The sequence below is a fragment of the Cololabis saira genome, chromosome 11 (assembly GCF_033807715.1).
Source record: "Cololabis saira isolate AMF1-May2022 chromosome 11, fColSai1.1, whole genome shotgun sequence".
NCBI classification, from domain to species: Eukaryota; Metazoa; Chordata; class Actinopteri; order Beloniformes; family Belonidae; genus Cololabis; species Cololabis saira.
The window spans coordinates 40320051-40343125 of NC_084597.1; the positions used below are offsets into that span (position 1 = coordinate 40320051).

The window sequence follows — 23075 nt, forward strand, 5'->3', positions numbered from 1 at the left end:
CTTTCTTTCTTTCTTTCTTTCTTTCTTTCTTTCTTTCTTTCTTTCAGGCTCATTTCTTTCTTTCTTTCTTTCTTTCTTTCTTTCTTTCTTTCTTTCTTTCAGGCTCATTTCTTTCTTTCTTTCTTTCTTTCTTTCTTTCTTTCTTTCAGGCTCATTTCTTTCTTCTTTCTTTCTTTCTTTCCTTCTTTCTTTCTTTCTTCTTTCTTTCTTTCAGGCTCATTTCTTTCTTCTTTCTTTCTTTCTTTCTTTCTTTCTTTCTTTCTTTCTTTCTTTCTTTCTTTCTTTCTTTCTTTCTTTCTTTCTTTCTTTCTTTCTTTCTTTCTTTCTTTCTTTCTTTCTTTCTTTCAGGCTCATTTCTTTCTTCTTTCTTTCTTTCTTTCCTTCTTTCTTTCTTTCTTCTTTCTTTCTTTCAGGCTCATTTCTTTCTTTCTTTCTTTCTTTCTTTCTTTCTTTCTTTCTTTCTTTCTTTCTTTCTTTCTTTCTTTCTTTCAGGCTCATTTCTTTCTTCTTTCTTTCTTTCTTTCTTTCTTTCTTTCTTTCTTTCTTTCTTTCTTTCTTTCAGGCTCATTTCTTTCTTTCTTTCTTTCTTTCTTTCTTTCTTTCTTTCTTTCAGGCTCATTTCTTTCTTTCTTTCTTTCTTTCTTTCTTTCTTTCTTTCAGGCTCATTTCTTTCTTCTTTCTTTCTTTCTTTCCTTCTTTCTTTCTTTCTTCTTTCTTTCTTTCAGGCTCATTTCTTTCTTCTTTCTTTCTTTCTTTCTTTCTTTCTTTCTTTCTTTCTTTCTTTCTTTCTTTCTTTCTTTCTTTCTTTCTTTCTTTCTTTCTTTCTTTCTTTCTTTCTTTCTTTCTTTCTTTCAGGCTCATTTCTTTCTTCTTTCTTTCTTTCTTTCCTTCTTTCTTTCTTTCTTCTTTCTTTCTTTCAGGCTCATTTCTTTCTTCTTTCTTTCTTTCTTTCTTTCTTTCTTTCTTTCTTTCTTTCTTTCTTTCTTTCAGGCTCATTTCTTTCTTTCTTTCTTTCTTTCTTTCTTTCTTTCTTTCTTTCAGGCTCATTTCTTTCTTTCTTTCTTTCTTTCTTTCTTTCTTTCTTTCAGGCTCATTTCTTTCTTCTTTCTTTCTTTCTTTCCTTCTTTCTTTCTTTCTTCTTTCTTTCTTTCAGGCTCATTTCTTTCTTTCTTTCTTTCTTTCTTTCTTTCAGGCTCATTTCTTTCTTCTTTCTTTCTTTCTTTCCTTCTTTCTTTCTTTCTTCTTTCTTTCTTTCAGGCTCATTTATTTCTTTCTTTCTTTCTTTCTTCTTTCTTTCTTTTAGGCTAATTTCTTTCTTTCCTTCTTTCTTTCTTTCTTTCTTCTTTCTTTCTTTCAGGCTCATTTCTTTCTTTCTTTCTTTCTTTCAGGCTCATTTTTTTCTTTCTTTCTTTCTTTCTTTCTTTCAGGCTCATTTCTTTCTTTCTTTCTTTCTTTCTTTCTTTCTTTCTTTCAGGCTCATTTCCTCAATTTATCATTTTTACCGTGAAATGACAAATTCTTACCGTGGGGAATTTTTTTGACGGTTTATCGTGAACGGTAAAATATCACCCATTCCTACTGTGATCTCTGCTAAAGTGCGATCACGAGTACCACAGCACATGACTGTACACGCCTGAAAGTGTCTGATTGGAAAATGTACTGCTGTCCCATCGCCATGGTGAGGCAGCATCCGGGTGACCTGAGAAACTCCGTGGTCTAGGGTTGCAGTCAGAGCTGGAGTTACAGTGCCGGGGAAGCACGACTGCGTTGTTGCTTGAGGATAGAAAAAGCCCAGACTCTGACCTCAGTGGCAGACATGAGAGAGAGAAGGAGAGGCAGTTGGGTAATTGCGTGTGTGTGTTGGAATCTGCGATGGAAAGGTGGCATGGGGGAGAAGGGGGGGAAGGCTGAGAAAGTGAGATGAGAGGAAGACAAAGTGACACAATGTCAGAGAGATAGAGCTCAGCAATGAGAAATATTAGTGAAAAATACGCTTCAATTCAGCAGCTACAAGATTTAATAAATTCCATTCAATTTCCAAAAAACGTCATTAATCCCCAAAGGAAAAATGAATTAAGTAATCATTAATTATTAATGAAGCACTCACCTTCAACCTAAAGAATGAGTTGCTGAAAACACTGCAAAGATCACGCTGGAGGATAATGTGCATAGAGATAAGTAGGGATAAGGGCCATTGATAACTGCAGCACTGGCTGTGTTTCCATTTGAGCCAATAACGTGTTACATATGGCATCTGATTCAGCACTGAATTAATAAGCAACGTTGTGTGAAGTGTGTGTATCACATTACTGCCGTTGCCGTGGTTCATGTAACTCTAGAAAGATGGATATAGAGTTACTCTTTGGGTGTGATTCATCAACAGAGCATTAGCTGTCATATGTTAAATCAATGCAGCCTCCAGCTTCTTATATATGATGAGTCTTTTTTGCTTTGCTATATTACATATCATTGCAAATCAAATGAAAGGTTGTTGAGGTTTTAACTGTTCAGCCAGCAACAGTCGGACGCCATGTGAACTTTTTGAACTTTTCAATTATAACTAAAAAGTTTATAATTGAATGAAATTGTTATCTACAGATTATTTCATGAGCAAAAAAGCTATAGCTGTGGCTCAAATTATTTATTCAAATGTATCCAATATGCAGAAGTGCAGAAGTCTCAGTTTTAAAGGGAGGTGTAATAAAGTGAAAGAGAAAAAAACAGGATACATAGACTAGGGCTGTGCGATTAATCGATTTTAAATCTAAATCGGATTTATTAATCACAATCGATGTTAAAAAAGGAAAATCGGAAAATGGATTTTCCTTTTTTGCAGCTGGCTGCATTACAGACAGAGCTCGTCTAATCTTTGTTTGGTCAAGAAAATTGTAAATGTTGTCACTTTACTAAACTCAAGGAGGATTTACAGTATCTTTCAATTGAACTTCATTCCCAATAGGGAAATTTGTTTGCTATTTTTCTTTAAAAATAAAGATAAAATATTTGAAACAATTTATTCCATTTTCTTTTGTAGTTTTACCAAAAAAATCAAAATCGAAAATCGCCTTTTCAGAGAAAAAAATCTGGATTTTATTTTTGTCCAAAATCGCCCAGCCCTAACATAGACCAAAGGAGCATGAGAGAGATAGAGGAAGAAAGAAACAGTCAGAGTTCGGCCAGATTAGTGCAGTCAAGTTCTGGGGTGTGAGGTAAGTTACCCGATACCCGCTGACACACAGAAGCAGCGTGATTGACAACGTTTCTTTCGTTTATTTCCTCCCTCTGCTGCTTCACTTCCAATATTCCTCTTATGGTAGCGTTTAAAGATGATTTTTATCTCCGCTAGCAGCCGCACGGCAACTGATAAAGTGCCTTTTGAAATGAGAGCTGGAGTGATCTGCGACAGTGGAAACACTGACACAGTTTACTTTCAACTGGAATTTACTGCTGGGCTTGAATCCATCACACGGAGCGTCTGGGCCATTTGGTGGCAGAGACTGTGTGGACAAACTGCAGACACGTCTGTGCACAGATGCACATACGTGGGAAACCACAACATACATACATACACGTACAGATGATTAAGACCTGTTATAAATATCCAAACACTTTATAGCTTATGTCTTTTTGTTTAGTCAGAACAGAAACTATTTGAGACACTTGACAGCCTCCAGACACGACATCGATCATGGTTTTTAGACATAGGAGGCAAAGACTAAGAAAGAAAAACTCAAAATCTATTTTGAGATCAAGATAAAGCCAGACAAAACTTAAAAATACTCTTGACAAAAGGGCAAGCCATTAATCTCAGATGGAAGGCCTCAGCACGCCATGAAAATTAATAAAAAAAAAAAAAACGGGTAGAACCGAGCTGAAGTGAGACTAATGCAAAAGCGCCATATTTGGCCTTCAATCAATTTTTGGCAGGTAAAAAGCATGCAAGCTTTATAAATGAGGCCCCAGCTCTGGGCATTTTAATGCAAAATTCAGTTAGCAAAGCCAGGAAAGTACCACGCTGTGACGACCACTGTAAAACATGCTGGAAGTGCTGGTGACTATGGAAATGAGAAACCAAGTTCAGATTCTAGCTCTTCAAGGTGAAGTGGCACGGTTTCAGGTTAGTAAATTAATTAAGGAGGGAAAAGAAAGAAAAAAAAAACCCAGCGGTGCAGTGAAGTGTAGCATGACATTGATAATGGCTGAATACATAATTAGTCCTCATTTGAGTCCCACTAATCAAGAGGTATAATTGGTATGAAAACCTACCAATTCAGTCTAATTCTTCCCATGTCTGATCCCTTATTAATCTTGATTTAAAAATGTTTGCCTATCTAGTTTTTTTGTTCTTTTTATGGGTCAAAAAATGTGAAACACAAAGGCTATAATTTCTAGTAATAAATTAATGATTTTTTAAAACTCTTTTACTAAAAACTGGACAATGTACAGACATTTGATTCTTCAAACTGATACATCCATTTAATGTCAGTTATTTCTATCCACTGTTGCATCTTTACTGTGTATGATACTTAATAACTTCTTATTGAATTCCAATTGATTCAGTAAGATGTTAGCCTTACGGGCTGCAGTATTGTTTCCTCAATGCTTGAAACACCTTCCTTTTATCATATTATCTAATTACGGCACATCTTTTGTCAAAGTCAAATGTTAATGTGCATTAGCTAATGTCATTTAAACTGACATTTTCCATCACTGGTGAATAAAACTGAAGGAAAGACGCCTATGGGGCTCCTGCTTAACCCTGTGTCATGTGTCCACAGCCTCTGTCACCGATACCAAAGGAAGGAGGAGCTGCCTTCGTCTCAAAGTCTTCGTCAGACCCCAAAGTGAGTCGCCGATTGTTGCGTCTGCTGTTTCCCCAGCATTCATTCTGCTGTGTGCCAGCTTGTGATGGGGCTGCAGGGCCGTGACGTTTGATTCGCCTAATCTTCCAATCTCCTCTTTGTTTTCTTAAGACAATTGTGTGAAAAACGGCGGGAACGTGCAGGAAGGAGTCGATTTTGACGACAACAATCACAACTCCCTCGAACCCGGAGGTTGGTGGGAATAAACTGTCCATTATGTTTGTCTTAGAAAAAGAATAGTGTGAGGTCAATGCAGATTAATCTTATTTTAATCATAGTGCCGCCACATCTGCTTGCAGGAAATTCAAAATGAGATCGACAAAACGTTCTGTTTGCAGACTTTTGATAATACCGTTAGTTCTTTTTGACTTTAGTTATTCCCAACATACAACAAGGCCATGCCACATTTCATTTCCATACTGTCTACTATATTTAAACTGGATTTCTCTGATTTTAACTTTAACTCAAAATACAGGGACCACAGTTGAAAGTCAATGCAGCAATGCAAACAGTTTTCTTTGTTTTCAGCAGCTTTGGAAAGGCTTGTATTTCGTTATATTTCTCCTTAGCATACCCCAGAAATGCTCTCTGTGGATTCAGGTCAGCTGATATTTATGCAAAGGTCTTTTTTTTTGTCTTTTACATGTTTTTCTTTGACAGAAACTTGTGCGAATGCGTATGTTGGAATTTTACCATGCTGGAATTTCATTGCACTTCCAAGTTTTTACAAAGGCTGTCTTATTTTCGAGGCCAGTATTTTGATAGATCCACAAGCATTCGTGGTGCAATTTATCATTGTCATCTCCTCAAGACTTTTTACACTCATGCAGTCCAATATCAACACACTTGTCTGTTCCTAATGGTCAGATGTACGTATTATCTGTGGTAGTTCTGGCCAAATTTGTGCCAAACCTGCAGGAGGACACCTTCAGATCAAAGTATGGGCTTCCAGCATTCTGCAGTTTCATTTCAAAACATGCACAGTCATTTGCTGATTTTCATTAATTATCCCTGTGTCAAGTATTTTACAAATTGTTGCATTCTGGAGCCATGACGCATGCATTCATGGAGATGCCGCACAGAGAGCCAAAGCTGAACAGCTTCTGGTGTTTATAAGTACAGCACCCTTAAGTGCTGTAGATAGCTGGAAAACCTACTCCGTTTGAGTCATAAGTAACAGGTTCTCTTGTGTGTTAGGGATCGACAGTTTGTTGCATTCATTACTTTTACATGTGATATTTTGTCAGCTCTGGAGGAATAAGTGAAGTATTATGGGGTGTAGGAATGGGTGATATTTTACCGTTCACGATAAACCGTCAAAAAAATTCCCCACGATAAGAATTTGTCATCTCACGGTAGAAACGATAAATTCCCGTTGATGAGGTTTTTGTGTAAAGATGATTTATGGTTCTGTGTTAAATCCACGCACAACGTACGGGAAGGAAGGAAGGAAGGAAGGAAGGAAGGAAGGAAGGAAGGAAGGAAGGAAGGAAGGAAGGAAGGAAGGAAGGAAGGAAGGAAGGGAGGGAGGGAGGGAGGGAGGGAGGGAGGGAGGGAGGAAGGAAGGAAGGAAGGAAGGGAGAAAACAAGGAAGGAAGGAAGGAAGGAAGGAAGGAAGGAAGGAAGGAAGGAAGGAAGGAAGGTAGATAGAAAACAAGGAAGGAAGGTAGAAAACAAGGAAGGAAGGAAGGAAGGAAGGAAGGAAGGAAGGAAGGAAGGAAGGAAGGAAGGAAGGAAGGAAGGAAGGAAGGAAGGAAGGAAGGAAGGAAGAGAGAAAACAAGGACGGAAGGAAGGAAGGAAGGAAGGAAGGAAGGAAGGAAGGAAGGAAGGAAGGAAGGAAGGAAGGAAGGAAGGAAGGAAGGAAGGAAGGAAGGAAGGGAGATAGCAAGGAAAGGAGGAAGGAAGGAAGGAAGGAAGGAAGGAAGGAAGGAAGGAAGGAAGGAAGGAAGGAAGGAAGGAAGGAAGGAAGGAAGGAAGGAAGGAAGGAAGGAAGGAAGGAAGGAAGGAAGGAAAGATGACGTTTTTGTGTAACAAACATGGCGGATCTGAGAGCGAGATAGATTTATAGTTACAAAGGTGGAGTTGAATTGGTATTTTTTTAATCGTCATTTTTATCGTTATCGGGATAAATGCCAGAAATTATCGTGATACATTTTTTAGTCCATACCGCCCATCCCTAGTGGGGTGATACAGCTTTGATCCTGTACAGTGCTATACACGGTTCTGGTTTTATGCTCTATGAATCAGGATCCAGCTACTGGAAAAGTGATTCAACTTCTGTTTAAATGCTTATAAATGAGTAAAATCTTCCTTTTCTTTGTCAATCGTATCTAGTAATTCACCTGTAATTCACCCTTGCTTTCATTTCCATTTCTCTGCCCTCCCCCCGTAGATGGTGTCAGTCACGAGTCACCAGAACCAGCGAGACGGAACGTGAACTCTGCTGGTGAGCAGCAGCTTTCAGTCCTGCTGCTAAGCTCCGCCCTCATGCTCCTGGCGGCCATCTTGTCGTTATAGCCTCCAGTCTCAGAAGCTGTCCCGGGAATGGACTGTCCTGATTGGACCACAGGCCTCTCTACCCTGTAACACCTCCAAGGAGCACTTTTTAGAAAAAGAAGAAAAAAATGACAAAAAAAAAAACACTGACAATCTCTCTTGGTGAAAGCAGAGAGGAACGGACTTCAATAGCGAAGCCTTTGTTGATTATTGACTTTGCAAAATGCCAACTAGTGTGATTCTTGAATTTTCAGCAAGCGCTGATAGTTGAGTCACCCCAAAGTGGACGTTTCTCTTACCTGTTTGCCTTGCGTCCATTCACAGTATGCAAGTATCACACCGAGTATTTGTGTCTTAGACAAGCACACAAACATGATTTCAAAATGATTCACACACGATACACAATATACACAATCAGCACACTCCTTAGCTTGAATGGCAGATAAGCACAGCCGGATCCCTGAAAAAGTTTACACACTTCACGATTTGTTTGTTTGGGAATGCCACGAATTGAAACATGACTGGATTTGCCTCCAATGTGGAAGATCCCGGACCAACACTTGACGTGATGACGAGCAGAGAGGAAACCAAGAAAGGCGGATGTTACTAGGAGACTAAGCTGCTAAGAGCACGGGGGTCGGATTTGATGACTTAGCCTTCCTCTCAGGTTAAAAAAGATGCATTTTTGCAGACAGTGAAGGACCGTTGTTGAGAGCAAAATGATTTGAAGAAGCACTCACTTGTGCACTTGTGAGTGCTTCTTCAAATCATTTTGCTCTGCTTTGCTCTGCTCTGCTTTTGCTTTGCTTTAGTGTTTGGATAGAGATGATTCAATGATCGACTAATGTGTTTGTTTGTTTTTTTGAATTTTAAATCGTTCACGTAATTCAGTTGTAGCAGTCAACACGGTTGTACAGTAAAATATTTGAATGGTTAGATGAATGCATAGAGGTTGTTATGGTATTTTGCCAGGCAAAATGTATTTTCCTATTTATTGTGAAGTTTCTTGTGCTTTTTTTCTGTTCTGGTTTAGTCTGTAAGTACAGTAGAAAGGCAATAAAAACAAATACACTTACCTGTTACGTTAGCTCATGTTACATACAGTTCAACTGATAATATTAAAACACACTTTGTACGTCTGTTTTGAAATGATTGCAGAGGTGGGTTTTTAATTGTTTTTTAACAAAGTCCAGGAAGAAGAAGAAGAAGAAGAAAAAAAAAGTCTGGTGTGCACCAGGGTGTAGACATAGTGTATCTGTGTTTTGTGTTTGTCATCAACAAATGTCACAAATGTGGTTTAACTGTTACCACTATTGTTTTTGTGAATCACTATTTGAACAACTATTGTAAATAGAAGCAACATTATTACATAGTTCAGGGACATGTCCATGCTGAACACGAGGCGGAAACTTCCTTTTTTTTTTATTTGCAAGGAAATTTCTTTTTTGATTCTCTCGCAAAAGTAGCTCAGAGATGTGTCAGTGAGACGGTGAGCGTGTTTCAATGTTGCGGTGATACTATGGAGCCAAATCAAGGCCAAAAGTTTTGCTAATTTGAAAATAAAATTTGAACCTGAAAATTCTTTTTTACAGTTAAAATTTTTTTTTTCTGTATCAGATTTTTTTTTTCAGTTTCAGAACTGCCAAGTACGGTCTAAAACAGCTTTTTAAACAGAAATGTGTCACTAGTATCCGTTTTTCCACTGCCAATCACGTGAATATAATGTATAAACAGTGTTGAATCATACTTTTACTGATAACTTCTGCAACCTACGTTTCCTGAAGGCAACATGACTGAGGAACGTCCCCCGCCTTCTCTGTTATGCTGTCACTCATGATGCCACGCCCCTCTCAGTTGATGCCACGCCCCCTACGCCACATCGGGTCTGAAACTGAAAAAAAAGATCTGAAACTGAAAAAAGATTTGAAACTGAAAAAAAAGAAGCGAAACTGATAAAAAAAAAAGATGTGAAACTGAAAAAAAAAGTTCTGAAACTGAAAAAAAGATCTGATACCGAAAAAAAAAAAATTTAAACTGTAAAAAAAGAATTTCAAGGTTCAAATTTTATTTTCAAATTAGCAAAACTTTTGGCCTTGATTTGGCTCCATACGATACACACCTGTCAGACATGCTCATTAATACAGTGCTGACGAGTATTAGGACCACATTTAAAACATGAAAATAGAAACCAATGTATAAATGTCAGGAATTCAAAGACGACAGCAGTCATAGAGCTTAACTCCAATTAGATCTCAGAATTATAACTTAGACATAAAATAATTTACTTCTTCAACTAATTTTAAAGAACAGAATGAAGATTTTATTGAATTACAGTTATGAGAAAGAGCCATTTTACAAGAGTTAAGGTCAATATAAAACAAATAAATACAAATAACCAGAGAATAGAAAAAGTTCCTCTTTAAAAGTCTTGAGTATCATAAAGTGATACTTGTGTAATAACGTACAGTAGGAATGTAATGAAATGGTTATAATCTCATTAGTCATATTACAAGAATAAAATATAGTAAACATACACACAAAAATAAATAAATATATGTCATTATAAATGAATTTTCCTCTGACCTTGACCCTTAACTGTGGCCCTAATATTCTCTGTTAGAGCAGGAGGGAAATGTTCTGATAATTCCCTGCCTTAAACGATTAGTATTCAGAATGGACCATGCCAGAAAACACAGATTTTCAACTTGTCATTAAATTTTTACTGCCTTTCATATTCAGATTGTGAGGTTTTTGGCTTTGTGCACACTGCCAGCCCAAATCTCATTTGAACATTTCTGTCTGACGGCTTACGTTCTATATTTCACTTGATCAGATGTGATCTGTATGTCCTCGCTGACTTTCCTTAATCCATATAGTTGCTATCCACAAAGTAAAGACAAACCAAATAAAAGGCTGGGGAAGTGATTTTTGCTACTTTTGCAAACAGTTATGTGGACCTGCGGTGTAAATTTTCAACAAGTTCTAGTAATACCCCAGAGATGGAGGATGGATCAGGATCAGTTTACTGCTCTTGGGCAAATGTCTCTTACAGGATGTCGGTACAGCAGGGTAAATAGTCCAGGCAGGTTACCTGTAGTTGCCATTACTCTGATACATGTAGTTGTTGTCTGTGTAACATTGTAGATAACAAAAGAAGGCTATTCCAAATAATATTTGAGCAACTAAGTATTCAGATTGAAATGCATCTGCTAAAGGTATGTGGTTTAAATCAAATTTGGTAAGAAAAATAATCCCATTTACTGTGATGTCTGGCAGTTCAGACTGTCAAAACAATCTGTCTAGATACAATTTAGATATGCTATTAATGCGATTTGGAGTGGCTTAGAAAACATAGCCTTAGACTGGGAAAAGCCGATGCCACAATTGTGGAGTCTGCCATAAATTTTCATTTTTGCCCGCAGTTTACAAATATCCCTAAATTTGCTGCATTCAGCCTGAATTGATTTCTTTTAATTTGATAGAGTTATTACCTCCTTCCCTGCAGACGCACTGTTAAGGATTATTTCTGATTACGCTCAGATTCATCAGTTTGAATAATTACATTTGGATTAAATAATCTGGGATTACCTTGATCCTTCACTTTTGGCAGGTTGGGTTGAGTGTATCAGTGTGAAATGTAAATAGTGACTTAATTTAAACCAAGCTAAGAGAGGGAGGGAGTTGATGGCATTATACTTTATGGAAGAGATTATAAAGTCCTGGCCCACTAATTCATAATCTGACATGATGATTTGTTTAAGCAGCAGCACAAATGAAGTATTTTGAGGGATTGAAGTTTAGGGATTTTTTTTTTTGAACTGACAGATTTATTAAAATGATTTTCCTCCTGACACCCCGCATCTCTGAAATGATTGCCTCCAGCCGTGCCACTTTCAGAAAAACCAATCAGTTTGTTTTGTGGATACTGTGTATCCAGCAATTAGTCTGTTGTAACATACCATGTTAGATGCTCTCTTTTTTTTTTCTTTACACTTCTTTTAAGGGCAATTTAGTTGACCTGTTAATGTTCTTAGCAAGAAAACAAGGGTTTGATACAAAATAACTTTCATTTTTCTATGTCTTTTATACGAAACAGGGAAAAACAAACTACACCCTCCACGTGTTAATCTGTCTGTGCAACTAATGCACATATCAAACATGCAGTACAGTTGTGTTACAATCATGAATCAGAGAGTCTGAACAAAGAACAGCGAAAGAGCTAAGAACATTCTTTTTCAATGTGTTCATGCATCCAAAGTGTCTTTGAGGCTCAGGATGTCCTTTTTTTTAGTGGTGCTCATCTTCACCTTCATATGTTTGCAAGCCACAGTTGACATTGTTGCATTGGCCGATTGATGCAATAGACTTTAATTGGTGTAAACGCTCATCAGTGTGTCTATGGTGCAGGGGGAGGTTTGTTTTCTGCATCCAGTCTGGATTTTTCATGTACATTTGAACAAACTGTGGATCAAGGGGAGCTGGTGATGCACTCTTAAGGACTTCTTTGTCACCAGATTTTGGTACTATGTAGCTTGCAGGCAACACCGCATCATCTGTCCTTGGTTTTTGGCATCATTTTTTTCAATGCATATACTGTATTAGTGGGAAACTGTTATCCTGTCCACAAATATGCTTTTCCCCCCCAACTAGGCATGGGTGTGCCACAAAACTGCACATTTCTGTTAACAAAAAGTAGTGACTGTACCTTGTGCCTATTTAAGTCCCATCCCCTCCTGTACTCATCCAAACTACTCTAATGTCTTTTTCCTGTTCAGTCCCTCACTAGATTTTCTACAAAAAAGGCCATGTCTTTGTAAATACACGTGTTGGAGCAGCTATGACTAACTAAAAGAAGAAAAAAAAAGATTTAATAAATATTTCTTTGTCGTTGTAATTACCTTGTCCTGATTTGTTTTGTTAATAACTCACTTGACAGTTTGCGAAGTGGAAAGAACATCAAGAAAGCGTGAAGGCCTTGTCAGCGCACGGGATGTTTGTCTTGGTTGTCACTCGGTGCGTAATCGCACAGTCTGAGTCCAGGGGAAGTGGGTGAACAGCTGTTTCTCTGTAATCGGGAGGTTATTCACACACTGAAATAACAAAAACAGAAACAGCTTCAATTAATCTTGCGGGAATGTACAGCACTTCGGGGAGCTCTGCCAAGAAAACTCCGTCTCACACGCTCCCATGCTCCTCGCTCCGGTCTGCCTCCTCTGCTGTCTGTTCCCATTTCTCACTTTCTTGCTTTGTCTCAGCTGCTCCCTTCATTCTGTCTCTGCGCCGGCTTTGCCACATTTCGCCAACCTGTTGCAAATACTTGAAGGTGTCACTCAGACAGCAAATATGATGAGACATTTTCTGGAAAGGGTCATGAACGCACTGGTTTATGGCAAAGCATAACTGTTTTACCTGCAGTTGTTAAATATTCGTGCGTCTGTATTAGATCCTGCTAAAGTCTCACACAAGCTGTTGCATTTAAAGGCCCACTGCAGTCATTTGCATTGCACTTCCATAAATCTGAAGGATTTGGGAATGTACAGTCCAGTAAAGGCAGATATTATTCTGTGAGGTTAAGTATGAAAAAACACTCCTTGGATATCAGTCCCTCATTAAATCGTCCCTCACTGGAAAATGCCCACATCTTTGGTTCTCTGCACACTCATGTTGTCATCCAACTGAGTCCAACATCATTCTGATGACATTAGTAGGACATCACTTCGGCTATTTCTAAAACAGGGCAACACACCTTTAAGAGTCATAGAAGACATCTTATTTTTTCAGGTCTGTGTCTGATTCAGAACATTAATCACTGCTTACTTCAGTAAAACATTTGTGAAAATGAAATGTTGAAATCAAAACCCAACAGATGCAGTGAGTTTTGGGCAGCAGCCTCAGTGTGGGCCTCGGCACCCTGATCCTCCACTGCTGAAACAACTATTGGGACGGGGAATGGTTATTTACACAAATCCTATTCAGTATTATTTAAAGGATATTCCTGTACCACTTTTAAAGTGGTACAGGAATATCTTATCACCAGAGGTGGGTAGAGGAGCCAAAAATTGTACTCAATTAAAAGTACTGTTACTTCAGAATAATATGACTCAAGTAGAAGTAAAAAGTAGTCATCCAAATAATTACTTGAGTAAAAGTACAAAAGTACTTGGTGAAAAAACTACTCAAGTACTGAGTAACTGTTGAGTAACGTCTGATTTATTTTTTTAACACAACCATTAAAACAGACAAAAGTACAAAATAATCATCTTCAGGCAAATTAAATCAATAAAATAATAAAATTAATTAAAATTAATAAAAAATAAAAAAAGCTTAAATTAAAATAATCTTAAAGTAAATTCAAGTACTTTAATAAATAATAAAATTACTGAATAAAAAAATAAATGAAGCACAAGTAGCACAAAATTTCAAGCCTTTGTATTTTTCTTTTTTAACTATGCAGAACTAGAATAAGCCCATGAACTCATAGAAACTCTGTGTGTGTTTGAGTCTGTGTAAATGTGACAAAACATGCAAAAACAAACATTTTTCCCAAAGAATCACTCAGTGATGTCATGAGATTGACGCGTACGTGGATAAAAGGGATAAAAGAAAAGTAACAGCTCAATGTAGCCTAATGTAGCGGAGTAAGAGGAACAGTTTCTTATTCACAAATCTACTCAAGTAAAAGTAAAAAGTATAGTGATTCAAAACTACTCCTAAAAGTACAACATTTCCCAAAACTTACTCAAGTAAATGTAACGGAGTAAATGTAACTCGTTACTACCCACCTCTGCTTATCACTACCTCATATGTCACAAATATTGTGACATATGCCTTTTATAAAGGATGGTCCCTTGTTTGTTGTACTAGAAATGATCTCACTTCAAAATGACCAATAGCCCTGTCGTACAAAAAAAGCCTCAAAAGGATGAAATGACTTAAAGTATTTATAACATTCATTTTGCATTACACGAAATTGTCATAAACGATGAAAAAAAAGCATAAAAAATGCTTATAGGAATGGTTAAAGGGACGATTTTTCTTTTCTCTCTCACTCTCTTCTTTTCATGCCATAAATAATAAATAAATATTTAGACCTTCCTATGATGTTGCTTGAATTCTGCTGAACAAATGGCGAAACAAAAAGCCACGATCTCACAGATTCCAGTTTATTCTTGTGACGGGCTAATGTCTTGAGACCTTTCAGACCACACCTATTACGTATTTTCATGTGAGACTTAGGCCAAAAAATTATAATTATAATAATTAAAGCTTCTCTTCCTAACATTTAGAGAATTTGACAGTCTTTTATAACGTCATGGCTGTTATTTAGACTCATTTGGGTCATTTCACTCTGTCAAGACCCTTCCTAAGCAACAATGACCTGCCTCAGTGACACACTGTCTGGTCCCAGTAAATTGGGAGCAGTTTAAACCTTATTTTCCTTGGATTCCCTTATTGGATCCTGGTCCCGTGAAGACATCCAAGTTCATAGGGTAAAATTACACAATTCCAAGTTGAAAAAGTATAGTTTCAACAAAAAAAGAAAGGGGAAGAAAAGAGCAGAAAGCTACGATTTTGTCAAAGCTTTATAAGCATATATTCACTGTGAAAAGGGATTTGATTAGAAACTTTTACAGTTTTGGAGACAGATAATATGCAAAATGTAGGGATCAAAGGAAGCAGAATGATCAAATTAAGAGAATATTTAAAAATTACTTTAAACAGTGCAAAGATACAGTCACAAACGGTTTGATTTTCCTGTTGTTCGGTGTTTTTTTTTAGTGTGCACTGTGATAGAAAGCAAACATTTTCCTTCAGATGATTCTTCCATGAAATACTTTTACCTGATGCACCTGCACGTCAGATTGCCTATTAAACTTTGATTTTGAGCTTGGATCCCATTGTAATGAAACTCCATCAAACCAGCTTGGCATCTCTACAGCACTACAGTGTGGTCCTTTGTTATTTCATTAAAAATCCCAGAGACAAATTTGGAGCTGATGTCACTGAAGTCACTTTAACCCTGAGCAGTTTCCATTGTTTTGTCTCATGTAGCTTCCCTGTTTCCATGGGGACATTTTGTGGGCTGTGAGAACGTCTCAAAGTGAACTTCTCACTGATAACCCGACTCCTGTTATCTGAGTTTCTGTATTTCTGAGGTAAATAAATGTATCAGAAACTCCCACTTTACAAGATAAGCTGTAGACAGACCAGATGTATTTGCTGGGCTCCGAATTATATCCTTTAGCTGTTGCAAGAAATACATATGAGAGAGTCATAACGAAATCTTGTTGCAGCGCTCCTAAACAGCGAAAACGTCATTAACACCCTGGCGAATGCATGTGCGGGCCAGAATAATACTGGCAGTCTTACTTGGTTCAATTCCACTGATGAAGATGTTTCCTCGCTTTTTCACAGCGGAAAACCATCTGTGCTCAACCCAGCCGTCACCCATCCGTTATATACAGTCTATGGCCACTAGGGCTGGGTGATATGGACCAAAAGTCATATCTCGATATTTTCTAGCTGAATGGCGATACTCGATATATATCTCAATATTTTTTCTGTGCCTTAATTGGGGTTTCCCCCAAAGCATTATAGCATAGCATCTCTGTTAGCTTCATTTTTTTCTGAGGTTAACCCTTAAAAAAACAGTTTTAATACAAAGCCTCGTGCCAAATGTCACACAGGTTCCTTTATTAACAGAGGTCTGCACAATATCAAGATGTATAAAACAAATGAAATAAAAATAAACTGCCTGCATATATAGAATAAAAATGCTTCTTGAATAAAATAAAACAAATATCCCTTTCCTGCATAAAAATTAAATTAAAATACACTGTGCAATTAATACAATGTAGACAGTAACAGGCAGACTTTTCCACTGAGGTTGACAGTTGTGCAAATAACAAAACATTTGTGCAAATCTCAAATAAAACATTTAAGTCAATTCGTCACAAAATAAGCTATATCAAAATCATAAAAAAAAATGTAAAAAAAAAAACAAAATTTTTTTAAAAATTGATATAAACTATATTGTCTCGTACCATATCGCGTTTGAAAATATATCGATATATATTAAAATCTCGATATATATCGCCCAGCCCTAATGGCGACCATTCGTGGCCATAGAGTAGGTTGAATGTCGTGGGAAATACCTGCCAAACATCTTTAACACGTTTCTTTCCAATCAGGTGAATAACTGGACTGAAAACTGAGTTAGTTAGTTAACTGTGGCCACCAGCTCCTTCAACCTATGTCGGAGATGCTGGCGGACATTTACAGCAGAAAATCCTGCTTCACATGTTGTTTTTGTGGAAAACCAGAAATTATCACTACGTTTAGCCGACTCTTGGTGAGTAAAAACTGCCAGGTACAAGTGATCATGGCAAGCCATTGGCTGAACTGACTGTTGATCACAATGCATATATATAAATAAATGTATGTCTTTATTTGAATTCGCCTGAGGTGGTTCAAATAAAGGCAGGTATGGTTACTGTTAAGCCAGAAAAAGAAGATTTGTATAATGTTCTACAATGAGCTTCAATGTTTTCTTACCCTAAATGTTACCAAAATAAAGTGTGAAATTAAAGATAATGCAGAAATGCAAAAGCATACCATGCGTTTCTGTTTTTTTTTTTTGTTTTTGCTTATGGAAGTTTCCATGCAGGAGGAGTTAGATCTTAGAGTTACTGTTGTGTGCACAGGAAAAACAAAAATTTTAGAGGTAGAATTAAATTCACTTCGATAAGAATGTGTAAGCTCGTCAGTTCACATGAACGGTTCTGATTTGTAATATGGTTTTGTTACATTGATGAACCAAATGTTTTAAACTATGTGTTTTTCAATAAAAAAAAGGGTTGTAAATATTAAATTTCCAAAATGTATCAAATTCAGTTTTCTTCCGATCAAAATGAAACCAAATGACATATGAAACTATATGTCATTGGGAGCAGTTTATACCTTGTTTTCCTTGTTACCCTGTTGTAGATTTCACAATTCTTACATCCTTCTCTTGATCCTGCACAGGTTTAATGAAATCACGGTGATTAACTGGCACTAGTCTTAATCTGAATTGATCATGGAATTCAAGGGCAGCCTTCACGGGGAGAAAAGAGATTGCTGATAAACATGGATTTTCAAGATGTACTCTAGAATAAAATAAATCAGGGCTTATTGGATGTATTGACTGGTCATGAGAGGGAAATGAAATGAAGAACTGAGGTGAACTTATTGGATATACTGCATACTTAATGGGCAAATGGGTAACAGGTTTGACACCTATAATTCAGAACCCTTCCTTCTCCTGATTAATTTTCCTGCTGTCTTGGTCTGGAGAACCTCTCATGAGGCATGTGTTAATGTGATCTCAGAGGGAGAGCGCCGGTAATATCTTCACTTCAATTCTCAATGCTTCCTCTTCAAACTTTTATTACTGTCTTCTTCAGTCTAGCTGAGGGCTTCAGCAGATGGAACGGGCAAGAGGGCCACAGTAAATGAATCGTTTCGCGAGAGTGACATGTTAATATCAGCAGGCAAATGCGAGAACCCCTTCTTCAGATTCAGCGACCTTCCACCTCGTGGCACCACAGCCGCAAACCCAGAGGAAAAAAAGTCATTTCAGAAATCATCATGGAAAATCATGTTGGCCGTGAGCGCCGACAGCGAGGGACAGGCTGTATTACTGAACTTCCTTGTATTCCCATAATAGAGACCACACAATGACACGCTGGCCAATTCTCTGCCCCGCTGTTATAATGAAGCCCTATTCAGTTTTATGTAGGCCATCTGTAAGTCTACTCAAACCTAAAAATAAAGAATGAGTGGAATAGAGCATATTCATGGCTCTGTGCTCTCAGTGTAGATGGCTCCAAGCTGAATGGGAACTCTGAAAACGAGAAGGCTGAGCCAGAGAAAACACGGAGCGTCGGGCAGGATGATTGAAGTCAAAGTTGCTCAAACTGGCTAAATTCATTATTTGGGCACATACATGACTGTGGGGCAGCTTAAAAAGAAAGATATCAATATTTTGAAAAATAGCGATTTGTACTGGCGCGGTTTGGGACAGTTTGGGACATTCTGATTGATTGTTTCCTATCGTTTTCAACATTACTTCCCCGAAATAATGTCACTCTGACAGTTATTGATCTCACCAAGTACAGTATTAGGTCATATTTGACTTTTAACTGTAGTTGGAAGTTCGCTGCTGTGTGGTTGAAGCCAGCATGATGTCTGGTCATTTTTGTCCTAGACAGCTGGGGGTTTTAGTAGCTTCAATCAATCTAGAGCTCAGAAAGACATGTCTCACAACACAATACAGTATTTCTCTGCATAAATGTTATGAAGATGTCTAGGCATACTGTGCAACATTGCGCGCGGTGGCCTCCGTCAGTCGTTTATCGACTATGGATGCTTGCCAGTGCACTTCCTTGACCATTTAAATGGTTGGTGCTCTGGTGCTCTGGCAAGCGCCTGGGCAGGTAGTTCAGAGTTCCAGCTGTTGCCCATGTAGCATGGTTCTCTCTCTCCACGGCGCTGGATTGTCTGGGGGAAAGGCGAGCCAATACAACCCAAATTCCAGTGCCATCGCAGGTGGTGCCGGTCAGTCGTGCAATGCATCAGCTGATCGCCATTTGATGGGGGCACCAGCTCCCAGTGCCACTTCCGCCGATCCAACCGTTGTACTTGGTTGCAGCTGTCGTCCGCCTAGATTCACCGTTTTGGTCTTCAGTCGTAACCCTGACCAGGGGGACGCGTTATACCCCGCGACACCGGGTCCCCGTCTGAACTTAGCTCCTGCACAAGCGGTACCCAGCCCCGCGACGTGGATGCGTCAGACGAGAATTACCATTGTGCGGACTAGAGAAGAAGACTCTAGCCGCCAGTGGCCGGGTTAACTCCCCTGTATGGGTCCAGGAGAAAAGCCTGTGCAACATACACATCAGTAAAGACTGCAGAGTTGAGTCAACAGGCAATGACATTTTAATGCTACTTTAATATCACCAAATGTGGTAGCATCACTGCACTCTTTTGTTTCAATGACTTAGGCCATCCTATGACAGGTTTTTACCACCGTTAATGTGCAGTGCCATGAGCGGAGCCTTGTTGAACACTGGCCGCTGTCCACTGCTATGAACACCTGAGCAACAAATGGACGCAAGGCACAGAATTGAGATACCGAATTAAAAATAGTAGAAAATAGTCTGAGTTCTCTGAACTGTTCCCTGGACCTGAGGCTCTCATAGACCAACATCATCCTTTCCTTTGCAACTTTCTGTTATTCCTCAACAGTAGGGCTCATCATAGTGCTTGCTTTTTAACCTGGGACTGATGTATTGTTGTCACTAGCAACACTCCACACAACAGGAGGCTTCCTGCCAACCACAGTTCATGCAAATATTTAAAAAGCTATGGGAAATTAGTGAAATGCCTTGTATTGGGCTTAATTGAGAATTTGGTTTAATACTTTAAGAGGTAGAAATCGTACTTACTGAAGCAGGTTTTATGTAAAATACAGTGTGTGTTCCTATAAGCCTGTTGGCTTCATGCAGCCCACAGCTGCATGTTACAGTAACTGTTACACAACAACAAGCTGAAACACATGGGACATCAGAGGCTGCAGGCAGTGCACCGGCAGGTGTTCTCCCAGCTCCAGGCCTCAGGAGGCCACCTGGCACTCAGCAACACACTCACACACAAACACACGAAAAGTCCCTCACACCTCACAACGGTGTAACTGCATGAGATCCCAGGAGCCGGTTCATAGACAGGGCAGCTCTGAAACACACACACACACACACACACACACACACACACACACACACACACACACACACACACACACACACACACACACACACACACACACACACACACACACACACACACACACATAAAAACAACAAGTTGATTCCAAGATGACCCCTGGCTACTTATAATGAGTGCAAAGTGGTACAAGGTACTGTAACTGGAACAGTTGCAGTATTAATACATGAATAAAGTATTTCTTACCTTAAATATTCAGAACTCAGATGACACAGATTGTACTTTCTAGTGAGCACCGTGTTTTTCTCAGTGTTATGTGACATTCATTCATTAATTCGTTCGTTCATTCAAAAAAAAAAAAAAAAAAATTGACCTGAAGGTTGCCAACCGCAAAGTGGAAACCACTGGAAACCACAAAAAAAACAAAGAAAAAACATGTGTCTTGATATATTCCAATATCAAATGGAAGCAGATAACAAAAGCCACAAGGGTGAACAGACATTTTTACCCCATGTAGCAGCAGTATTCCCAAGAGACTCAAAGGATCATGATAACGAAGTAACCAGCTTTAAAGGTATTGTGACATGAAAAACAAATTTTTCTTGATTTTTTGTGTTTTGTTGGGTGTCTTGACATCAATTACACCCAAAAAACAACGAACTTTTAACATTCAGTGTATTGTGTGCTTTCTGGGATTTTCCGCATAACTATGCAAAAACGGCTCATCCGGTTTGGTGGCGGGCCGTGACGTCAAGGCCCGCTAAATCACCGCCCCCTCCACCCAGCTCCCTGCCTCCTCTCCTCTCCAGCGCGCCATAAAGGCTGATTTATGGTTCCGCGTTACACCGACGCAGAGCCTACGGCGTAGGGTTAAGCAGCGACGCGCACCGTACGCTGAACCCTACGGCGTAGGCTCTGCGTCGATTTAATGCAGAACCATAAATCAGGCTTAACACAGAGCTGTTTAGAGCCTCTTTTGTTTCCATCACCGGAGGACAACTGCTAAGAAGACCCGCGGCCACTGACTGGACTTAAGATAAGGGGACACAGCTGCTTGCATGCCTTTATTTTTATGATTGTTTGCTCTGGTTCTCCCTGCTGCTTTTCCGTGCATGCTTCGCCTGTCGCTCCCGGCTTAACTCTCCGACGCCGCTGTGAGCGTATGGCTGGAGGAGGAGGAGGTTTGGAGGAGGAGCGGAGCAATGATTGACAGGAAAGGGGGAAAAGGAAGCGTTTTTCACGGCGCAAAAAAACACTGTCATAAAAAGCCAGGAATGGAGTACTAGAGTGAAGCTTTTCTTGTTACACTCTTTTAGACACATTTGAGGGATGTTGGCCAATTCTTTTAATAGTGTTAAAAGCATGTTAAAAATGATGTCACAATACCTTTAAAGGTGGTAAACTATGTGTTTGTGGCTGAAACACAAATGTTTGGTCCAGTACCTACTTCTATTACCGACTGGTTCTAGGGTAAATCTGACTGGTTGAAGGTGTCTTGTGACTTAGTTGATAGATATTTCATGTATAAAGTTTTTATTTTTGAAGTAGGACATCTTTAAAACCATATACTTCACATATGGCTGGATGGTGGTGGCATTGTCACTGCTTTTGGTACAGGAGGCATGGGCTCCGCCGGAGATTAGTGGACCTCAAAAGCACCATCGAGGATGAAGCAACAAATATTTAGAAATACAGCTGTGGCCGATAATGTTTGTATCGGGGTCAGGGCGGGGCTCCAGTCACATACCTCAGCTTCAACCCATCAGTGAGAGACATAGTAACTATGGCGGCTCAGACATCGCCCAGATAAACAAGGTCAGCATCTGTCGTTGGGGGACCAGGGAACACTGATTAAAAAAGGTGTACAGAAACAAGGAATACGTGGACCAGAGAAGACTATCAGACTGTTGGAATGCTACTATGCAAGCATCGCAAGTGAGAGAGGATGTGGAAGGAGTGTGGAAAGAAAGACCAAAGAGATTGCTTTGTCCCACTGCTGTTCTGCATATGCCCGAACCCTCTCAGCCAAATGATCACAAAGAGAGGCCATGGATATCGGTTCTGAAGTGGAGCCATCATCATCCACCTCCTCTTAATGGAAGACATTAAGCTGTATGCCAAGAATGAGTAAGACATGCCCTCACTGATCCACCCCACCATAAGACACAGCAGTATTTTTGCAGGGCAGGAGGCTTAGTAGTAGCACTGTTGCCTCACAGCAAAAAGGTTACTGGTTACTGAGTCTCTGTGTGGAGTTTACAAGTTCATGTGCTTGTGTGGGTTTTCTCTGTGTACTCCAGTTTTCTCCCAAAGTCCAAAAATATATATGTCTGGTTGATTGATGATTCCAAATAGTCTGAAGGGGTATAAGAGTGTATGGTTGTTTGTCTATATATGTGGCCTTGGACTGGCAACCTGTCCAGGGTATACCCCTGGCTTTCACCTGTAATGAGGGATAGGCTCCAGAAGAACACCGTGACCCTGAATAGGATAATGCAGGTATAGAAAATGGATGGGGGAGGCATTCATCAACATGGGATCCTGCAAGCAAATGGTAACTATGAATAGGCTGTGACAAAGTCTGCCACAGCCAAGTACTTGAAAAGAGTAAGGCAGGTCCTGAACAGCCAGATGGAAAACAAATCCAGGCTACCAACACGTACACCTTGCCACTAATCAGGGATCCAAACTGATAAAATATCCTTGCCACAGGAAAAGATGGAAGCTTCTGATTTCAAAACAAGAAAACTCCTGAAGGCACACGGAGGCTTCACCTCAAGTCCAACTCCATGAGACTCTACATGAAAGGGAAGGAGGCCAAGGATTAGTGAGCATCAAAGCCACCACGCAGGATGACATAACAATGATCCAGAAATGCATCCACAAGATGGTCTCTAATAATGAACTAAGGCAGAAGGCAGCAGAAATCCAGTAAGGAGGAGGAAGAACTATCA

At 39.2% G+C, this 23075-nt stretch overlaps 1 protein-coding gene across 1 annotated transcript in view; it reads left to right on the forward strand.

Annotated features, from left to right (window-relative positions):
- Positions 1-12244, forward strand: part of LOC133455453 (ephrin-A5b-like) — a 113991-nt gene extending 101747 nt beyond the window's left edge. The window contains exons 3-5 of the mRNA XM_061734509.1: positions 4779-4844; positions 4974-5054; positions 7256-12244. Coding sequence (XP_061590493.1) covers positions 4779-4844; positions 4974-5054; positions 7256-7380 — 272 coding nt within the window. The 3' untranslated portion in view covers positions 7381-12244. The remainder of the gene's footprint in view (positions 1-4778; positions 4845-4973; positions 5055-7255) is intronic.
- The last annotated feature ends 10831 nt before the right edge of the window (positions 12245-23075 follow it).